Source organism: Temnothorax longispinosus, chromosome 1 (genome assembly GCF_030848805.1).
Source record: "Temnothorax longispinosus isolate EJ_2023e chromosome 1, Tlon_JGU_v1, whole genome shotgun sequence".
NCBI lineage: Eukaryota > Metazoa > Arthropoda > Insecta > Hymenoptera > Formicidae > Temnothorax > Temnothorax longispinosus.
This window is the reverse complement of record NC_092358.1, coordinates 21,148,989-21,158,841: the sequence shown is the minus strand read 5'-3', so window position 1 is coordinate 21,158,841 and position 9,853 is coordinate 21,148,989. Positions and strand designations below refer to the sequence as shown.

Sequence of the window (9,853 nt, the reverse complement as noted above, 5' to 3'; positions counted from 1 at the left end):
GTAAAAACCGTTTAATGGATTGAAGAGAGGAGCATCGTGAACGGACTCCGCTTTAGGAATTCCTCGCCGGGCGGATATACACCTTATCGCGGCTCGTCTTTCACGAGGAGGTATACCCTTCGGCGGAGGTTATCTGTGGGGGCCGTCAGGTGGGAGGTGGAGTCACGGGTGACGAGTCTCGGTAGGGCCCCCGTCGACGCCGTCAGCAGATAGGTAGGGGCCCCCCCTCGGGATCCCCACGGCACGCACGTACCCCCGGTGTAACGTTGGACCCCCACTTGCGGCCGGCCGGAGTCGCGCTGGTTGCGCGCGGTCGGCGATGACCGTCGTCGAGCCGCCTATACAGTTGTAGTCGGTGCACCACTCCGCGAGTATACGCGACAACACTCCGCGCGCGCGGCGGACACCCCGCGAGAAATAGCACCGGTATACTCCGATACCAGCGGACGAGCCGCGAGTCGTCCGCGGAAACTCCGGTGCCCGGAAAAATTTCGACGCGAAGCGGAAAAGCGGGCGAAACGCTTCGCGATCGCGACCGGGGTACGGCACGCACCCTCCCCCCCCCCCGGCAAATACTTGTACGCGTGTAGTGAATCGGGTGTCTCCGAGTACTCGAGTCTCTCCCGGGTAGGAAAGGGGTACCGTGCGTGACAAGGGGTACCTGGCACGAGGTCTACGTTTTACACGCGATCGCAGTGCGGACACTTTGCGTGACAGACGCACCGCGTCTAGTCCCTGTATTCGGTAGTAGGACACTCGAGTTTTGGCGGGAGACGGACGGGTGTTTTCTATAAGTTTTCTTTCATCTATAAAATCTAAAAATTTTGGAGTCGCGCCTGGTGTGCTCATTGATGAGTAATTCGGATATCGACGGGATCGAGAGATCCACAATTGCGTCGTTTGAAATCCGCATTCTGCTGTTTGAACCGCGGGAGTGCTACGGATATTCTGCGAATACTAATATTCATTACCTGACAAAACGAATATTTCAATCTGAAGATTGGCAAAAAATCTTCACTTTTTAATCGATTAAAATCGAGGAAAGAAGAGGTACTTTCCAGGACTAGAGAGAAATACAAGTGAGTAATGTTGGAAACATAAAAAATACAACATTATACTCGAATAATGTGATATTGGTTTCCAGTCAAATTGATTAGACGATTAATTAACGATGTAAAGAAAGATGAAAATAATGTGAAAAAAGTCGAGAATACGGAGAGATTTCATAAAATTTTTAGAAGCGATATTTCGTAGTAATAATGTTTTGAAGAAAGTAGTGAAATCATGAAACTGTCATGATTGTCAGTTTATGGCCCTCTCTCTTTTTCTTTTTTGAGAGAGAGAAAAATTAAATAAGGAGAAAGACAATATCACATAGATCTTATTGTTAGAAAAGTTTATTTGTGAAATAAAAGACATTTTTTAGCGATTTTTGTAGAAATATTTTGGAACGGTCTTTAGGAAAGTATTTAAATATTAGGATTAATATTTAAAAGGACGTCTCAATAATTAATTAATTAATAATTTTGGTGGATAGGAAATCACGATTAATCGATTAATGAATTTGAGACGGGACGTGATGTACATATTGAAAAGTGCAGAACATTTAAGGGACGGTTGTGATTAAGACGTTATATACGTTGATCATATTGATGAATTAATGATACGGCGTGGTAATATCGTAAATGCGACGTCCACGAATTGAAAATTACGCGCGTGATTTACGCAGGAGATACTTTTGCGTCAAGTAGACTGAGGCAAACGCACGAACGGATGGCGTTTAATGCACGGTATTTGTATGCGCACGCGATAATGGTGACAGTATTACGTTAATATAGAGATGCGTGAGCGATCAGATATATGCGCGTATCTCAAACGATCGTCACTTGAATGCAGTAGGATGAGTGAGAAAATACGAACGTTTTGTTAGAGAACTTGACTTCACAGAAAAAAGAACTCATCATAAATACCTACTGATGCTTAATTTTCTTTTTAATTTTCTTACGAGAAATTAAATTGTTTCCTTAAAAAAAAACGCAGGTTATTATAAAACATACCGTTTATTCTTTTCTAGTTTTTGTTTTTGTTAATTTTTGTTTCAGTTATTCATTTTTAGAAATATTTATATTGCAAAGAAGTACTAATAATAATAAATATTTGAACATAATGTAACTATTATTTTATTATATTATTATTCAACAGTAAATAATAGTTTACATCAATATTGTAAATACTATTTCCCGGCAATTTCTGTATAAAAATTTTATTTCTATCTAAACAATCGGATGACACGTTTGAGTTATGATCGTTTGAGATCTTCGCATAATTCTGAACGAACAAGAAAAGTAGAAAGCATGCACATAAATCGATATCTGATCTGAACTGAAGTAACGGCCGGTTTTAAAGAAATTCCACGGATATTTATGCAAACTGATATTCCACCCTCGCTCGTGAACTATCCATAATCCGATGAATCAGCCTGGCTAATTGGCATTCCGTTAGCCATGGAAAGTTCAAGGAAATACACTCGCAAGTGCGGCTTTATTTAAAACTGTTATATTTAGACGATTGCTTGTTTACGATCGCTTTGCGTTCCATTATATGCTAATTAGAAGTGCAACACAGTAATTAGCCATGTTACTTTACGCTCGAGTAGATCCGTTCGTATTAAGAACGCGATTACTACCGATACCCGTCGCGATCCCATTTGTCTAGAGATTTATCGGACGCGGTAGATAAGTATCGAGCGTATTTTCCGCCAGCAAAGATTGAAAAAATAACAAATTAAGAGATCTCGATTAATTAAACGCTAATAAATAGACGATAAAATTGCGAATAATACTAGTCCTCATTTCGTCAGTAAAGTAGTTGAGAGAAATCGTACAAATTGTAAAGTATAATTAAGTCCATAACTTTTAAACTAATTTAAAAACATTGTTTTATTATTTTGCAACATGGAAACGAATGGAAAATGCCACTTTAAATGATAAATAAAATTTGTAAATTTAATTGCAATTTAATTTTTGTTTTGATGGAATTTTATGAGTTTTATTACGATATGTAAATATTAACTTTTTTTATAGATAAGGTATTGTAGATAAAATATTAAATAAAATAACAGAAAGAATGTCAAGATTTATCACGATACATTATGACTAAAGAAAGATTTCCAGCTCCTTTTGCGATAAAGTGAAGTCATAGAACAAAGCAAAGGGGTTTAGAATAATTAATCTTGTTACGCACACAAAGGATTAGAGTATTCATTGTACAGTACTGACCCTCTTTCCATCGATCGCTCCATAAATCACCGCCATCACGCGAGTAAAAGTCTATTTCGACGGAACGATTTTAAAGCGTTATCATAGAACAGGCATTTGATACAAAATTATTCGCATATAAAAGTTTATGTACATAAATATCGTGCAGATAGGTCAAATAAAATTCTACATGAAGTACGCGAGAGATAAGGGAACGAAACGAAAACATTCTCGCCTTCATTTTTGATAACAAACGCGTAAGAATTTGTTATTTATACATGCTGTCTTGAAATCTCCGAAATCTTAATTCTAACAATAAGCTGCTTTATTAATGTCTTTAATTAGTAAGTGTTGCTCCGGAATCCCACAATACTGGATTTAATCACTATCACATTTAATATTAAATATTGAAGGATCGTAACGAATAGACCGTTCAAGCTTCTTTTTAAGATACAGTTAATCCTCGTATCTATCGGAGAATCTACCATTAAAATTAAACTTGAACATTTCAAAGCACTTTACGTGCATGAAATATACAACTTCAAGAATACTATAGAGATGTGCGAATCAAGGATTTTTGATATCGAATCGAATCGAATCATTGAAATATAATTTTTAATTAACAATATAATTATTATTAGATTGAATTTTAACGCGTAGATAATAAGAGAATATTTTAATGTGGAAAGAGAATATTAATTATATAAATTTTTAAAAAGCAAAAACATATTTAAATATATTTAACATAGAACTAATAAAACATACTTTTTTAAATGTCGCAGTAACTAAAACAATTAGGCGAAAAATCATAAATAAATTATTAAGATACTCTAATGTAGCATCCAGTAACATTATTCAATTATGTACATAGAAATTAAAATAAAATAAAATATGCAGTTTATTTTATTATCAGCTAAATAGTAAGCTATCACTTATAGCTTACTATTTTTTACATACGTTCAAACTTTTACTTACAATTGGATAGGGTCACACACACACAAAAAAAAAAAAGAAATAAACTTTTTGACTACTATTTAGCCGCTCATTGAGCAGTTGTAATACTGAATGCACTCACTAAATGCACCTATTAACACGATCATGCTGTTTTGCTTATTAAACAGAAATATGATTTTATAAAATTGCCAACAAATACATAATTCGTATTCAAACGATCTAGATCAAAATTCAAAATTTTCGTATAGTTCACATTCGAATTTTAGAAATTTCAATTCGAATAGTTCGCACGTCTCTAAAGAATACTGTAGCAATATAGTAATGTAAGAATACTGTATTGCATCAGAAAGATCCGAACGGAACTTAATGCTATCCATTCAATGCAGCCAATCGTTTGAACAACCACCGAAGACTCGTTCCGCGAGATCGGCGATTGATTTATCGGAGAACGGGAGCGTCGCGTACCGTCCGACCGACCGGTGAAGTTGAGCACCTGACAGGTCTTCAGGTAGCGAACCGGATAGAGATCCGAGTCACTGCGGAAGGCGGACACAGCTAGAGAACGCTCGTATCTCTCGTGAAGAGGGGGACGTTCTTACATGCGCCGTCGTCGCGCCGTCGCGAGTCGCGAGTACAAATCGCACGCGAGCAAACGCCTCGGCGGCAGTACACGTGCTCCACGACCTACGGCGTACGACGTCGCGACGGCCGACGCTTCCGTCCCGTCGTCGCCGCAGCTCGCCGCACCGCAACCGCAGTGATAAATGTGCCGCCGTTGTCAAGGATGACGTCCCGGCCATTCTCCAAAATGATGACCGCCTGGATCACCCTGCTGGCCCTCGGCACCGTTTGTCGCGGTAAGTACAATTTGCCGATTTTCCACCTGTCAGTCGCATAGAATTTAGATTAATCGCCGAGTTATCGTGCTAGATTAGTCACGGGCTGCGGTTCGACAACTTGATCTTCGAAAAATAACGCAGGCGTCCGCGTGCAGTTTTATTAAAAATTACTTGAAAAAAAAAATAATAATCGACACTTAAAGCATATAAAATGGAGGGAACAGCAGGAAGTGCTTATATCAAAAGCAAAAGCCGTTTGCCGTTTATTGCTTTTACATCTACGCCATTATTGCTATATAATACATTCTCTTGTTTTTACTTAAAATTTTTTTCCATAATTTCCAATTTTTACCGTTTTTTTTAAAATTAATTTTTACAATTGTTGGGTATAAATTGAGTTTGTACAATTAGTCAATTGAGTTAAAATTTGATTTCCTTTTAATTTGTTTCAATAGACTTCTATAGTTTTAATCGCGATCCCGTCAACGCTCGTTATCACCTGAAAATTACGAGCAGTTATTTGCATTCTAATTGGTGCTCTCAATATAGCTTCTAATAGCCGATCGAACCGTCTTAAAATAGAAAGCTAGATGATAGAACGATCGATACTTATTTCTAAACTCGCGGCTGTAAATTGACAATGCGACTTGTCGTCACACGTGCCACTTGGGTATGCATCGATCGTAGATATGTAATGACAGAAATTTGATGCATCGTCGATTGATCGCCTCGACGAAAATTACTTACGTAATTGAGCGATTACAGGGACTCACGATGGAGATTAATGCATTATGTAACGCAGGATGCGCTGTTCTTCGTTCGAGCGCGGAGTCCCTGAAAATTATTTCCTTTCCACTCGACAACGACAATTGTATTAAAACATTCGTCAACCCAATCTTTAAGATTAGTTTGTTTGCTTTAATGAATTATATATGTATGTCAACATTTTTAGGAAAATTTCACGGTTATTTAGAAGTAACTTTCGTTTGTAGCAACTTCTTAATTTTCTTTATTACGATTAAGCTTTAAATCGAATCATTGTTAAAATAAAGATTAATTTAAGTTGCACGATAAATCAAATCGAAGAAATATAGAAATTTAACTTGTGACAAAATTAAAAAAAAAAGTTTTTTATATTGTTTGACATCACATTAATTAATTTCATAATTATCCGTTCTTTATGTAACGCTAATAAATTTTGAACTAGCAACGGTTTGCTCGATCCTTTGGCCTTTGGTGGCGAAATTACACGTGTCATAAACACAAGGAACACAGGCAATAACATATCATACTTGTGATAAACACCTCTTGCTTGTCTCACAATATTAGCAAAAATTAAAATGTTATTATTTGTCGACTGCTAATTATTCAACGACGAAGCGATCCGCGAAGAGCCTGGAATCTTTTAGAAAACAATAATGACTTTTTTTATTCGACCCAACTGTGACTACTTTTATTAAATTCAGTTGTTACGACGCTTCGATCATTAATTTTGATCCTTTTCAAGTGTAAATATATAAATCATAAATTCAATAATAAAAAAGTATGTAAATTGTATAACTCATATTAACAAGGAAACCTTAACAAATACAATAGAGAATAATTTTAGAAAAAAATAGCAGTGTCTTGAAAGCTCAGGTCTCCCGCGCCAGTCGCTCAGCCGCTCGCAATTTTGCCAATTGAACTTATCGCTCATCATCGCAAATTCCTTTCCGCGCTGTCGCTCTTTGTTCGAAAACATCTTCGAATATTCGATCGAGATAACGATTCGCGCTCGAAGACATCTTCTTCACAAGTGCAAATAAGTGTCACCTGTGTTTCTTGCTTTCGTGCACTGAAGACCGAAAAATTTTCTTCGTGGTCGGTGAAATCGGTTGGTTACACACTCTGCGTGTCGCGCTCTGAAGGATCTCATCCTCAGATTCCGGATGCCGGGCACACGTTTTACGTTCGTGCGTTTTGTGAAAATTTACTTAATTATTGTACATATATATATGTATATATATATACATGTAAATAGTCGTTAAATTGAACAAAGTACTTTTATTATATTAAAGACAATCACAGTTTATAATAAAACTTGAGCTCATATTGATTTTACCTGATCTTGCTCGCGTTCCAGCGCTCTATAATCATACAATTATCATTATTTAATAATGCTTGCATATAATGTCTGCAATAAAAGACGAAACACGTAAAAACTTGATACAAGTCTTAAATAATATTCGGAATATAATCTAATTATCTTTGTAATTTAAACAGAAAGCATTTTATGTTAGTATAACATTTTCCCACACACACAGCTTCTCATAAGTAACCTTCCCATGTGATTATATAATTTCAATGTCCGCGCATAGGATCGCCTTGAACAATACTTTTTAAGCCGCTCACCTCTAATCAGCTATTATCTGCGATTGTTAACACGCACTAATAAACACTGTAAATAATGCGCCATGTTTAACACGGAATCAATATGCTGCGAACCATCATCATTTTTACGACTCCAAAGACCTTAACCGACAAGGGCCACGCAATATTAAACCACGGTACAAGGGCTGCATTCGAAATCACTATTACGAGGGCATTTGGAGTTGGACGTTGGACCCACGATCTCGACACGATCGTAATTGCTCGATTCGCCTCGAACATTAGAATTCTCAGAAGCGGATCCGGAATTCAAGTATTGTGCCGAAATTTATTCTATTCTACCTTATTCGACCTTTAAGCCCCTTGCACAATGCCAGGCAACAGGCAATAGGAACAGGAAATAACCAAAAAATCGTTAATTACAACCTAAAAAATTCGAATGCTATGATTGGTTGGCAACAGGCAATAGGCACAGAATTTCCAACGTGACGGAAACTCTGTGTCTATTATCTGTGTCACTATTTATTCTGCATTTTTACATGATTTCTGATTTCTATTCCCTGTTCCTATTGCCTGTTGCCTGGCATTGTGCAAGGGGCTTTAGACGTGCATCTTATTACTCGTTCTTTTTAAAGTCACAAAATTTTGAAAGTTGCATTTGAAAGCTGAAGAAGCAATGCGAAACGTGAAAGATATGTTTGCGAATTTTTCGTATCTTCTTTTATTCTTCATTACAATTATTCATTTCTGCAACACATTCTCGTTTCTGGTAGATATCTCAGCAATCGTGTAATTCGTATGGAAATTACAATTTTTCCTTCGATTACTGCAGTCTATTACTCATTATTCAAAATCGCATGTTACCTCGGTATATTGATGGTATCGTGTTTAGCAATGATAATCACACATCTGCAAATCTATACGTCTACAAGCCATATCTTGCGACGCGTAATAATTTTATTTATAAGGTTACATGTCTTTACAAAAAGAAAAATAGTGGATTTGTTAAACTAAAATAATACATACACACAAGTTTATTTTATAATATTTCTATTTTGTATATCATTAATATAATATATAAAATAAAAATTTGATCGTTTAAAAATAAAGATCGTTTATCGAAAAATCTGCAGCAACGGAGAAAGCATTTCAATTCTCGACATCGCCTTTCCTAGCATTGAAGTCTATCTCTACGCGTCGCAAGTAGATCCACCTTGGCAGTGAAACCAGCTCGAGGCGATTCTCTCGCGCGCGCGTGATTTGTGTTTCGGGATCTCTTTTCTCCTTCTACGCTCGCCACGACGCGGCGATTGCGTTTCATTAACAAGTTCAGCACGTCATCGGAAGACGCACGTGCGACGCGGAGGCGGTGCGCCAACAGCCGCATGAAATTTAAAGGGCGATTTAGAAGGAATGCGTTGCGCTCAAAACTATTTCGTTCCTGCGAAGCGCTATCTTTTATTAACATCGCGACATAATCACTCTTACGTACATTTGTGGTGTTTCTCGTAATCTAGAAATACATATCTGTCAGTACAAACTATACAAATATTTATTCTACGGAGAGTACGTTGCCGTCGAAACTCGGCAATTGATAGCCGTTTTTATGCGTCAAAAGAATTATTCAAATAAAAAGCGATAAACGATAAAATATAAAAGTAAAACTCGAGAAATTTTATAATCAGTCAAGTTTTAATGAAATTCTCGCGCGATTTGAAAATTGTTTCGTTTGAATAGGCCTTAGCCCCGACGCCGATCGATTCACTTTCGTCCCGCGCGTCGCCGGAATAACAAATCGATGGCGACCGTGCAGTTTTCGCCTGACGCTAAGGCGACGACTAGGCGAAATCATGCCGGGATCTTTCACGCGATCGGAATCAGAGCGAAACGCGGTACATCACGTGTTCCGTTCTCGCGGCGCTGCCCATCGCGATTTCTTCGTCGGCGAGCGCTTATTCGCAAAGATCAATCCGCGTACCTAAGACGGTCGCTGCCGATATGACGCGGATTCATTTGACGACAATGTGAGACAGCTTCAGCGCCCAGATTTTATTAACGGGACGAAACCACAAATTTATTGTATAAAATAACAAATTTGATACATAAAATAAAATTCCGAATGTAGTCTTAATGTTAGCTTAGAATGACAATTTTTAGGTCCTTTTGCCATTATTTTGACGTCATTTTGACTTCATTGTGACTTGCTGTTCTGGGGGGTAACGAGAGCATTCCGTGCAATTACGTAAGACAAACGAATTCGCGTTCCGATACAGACGGAACATAAGAGCCAGCAACTCAAGACACACGTACGTCCTACATCCTGCCTCTCATACAGCACGCAGCGGTATTCATATCGGGATATCCTAGGCGATCCTCATCCTCATAGGTCGGCCGGTGCATCACGCCACGCCGTACATAAAACACATCCCGCCGCCG

At 37.9% G+C, this 9,853-nt stretch overlaps 1 protein-coding gene across 4 annotated transcripts in view; it reads left to right on the top strand.

Annotated features, from left to right (window-relative positions):
- The first annotated feature begins 334 nt into the window (after positions 1 to 334).
- The window catches only part of LOC139816700 (uncharacterized), a 27,309-nt gene continuing 17,790 nt past the window's right edge, over positions 335 to 9,853 (top strand). For 2 of the 4 annotated variants that reach the window (XR_011733064.1, XR_011733065.1), the window contains exons 1-2: positions 335 to 1,079; positions 4,598 to 5,068. Coding sequence is in view for 2 of the 4 variants with exons in the window: in XM_071784370.1 (XP_071640471.1) it covers positions 4,996 to 5,068 (73 nt within the window). In the remaining 2 variants the exon portion in view is untranslated. The remainder of the gene's footprint in view (positions 1,080 to 4,597; positions 5,069 to 9,853) is intronic. The other 2 variants (XM_071784370.1, XM_071784379.1) reach the window with 2 other exon arrangements.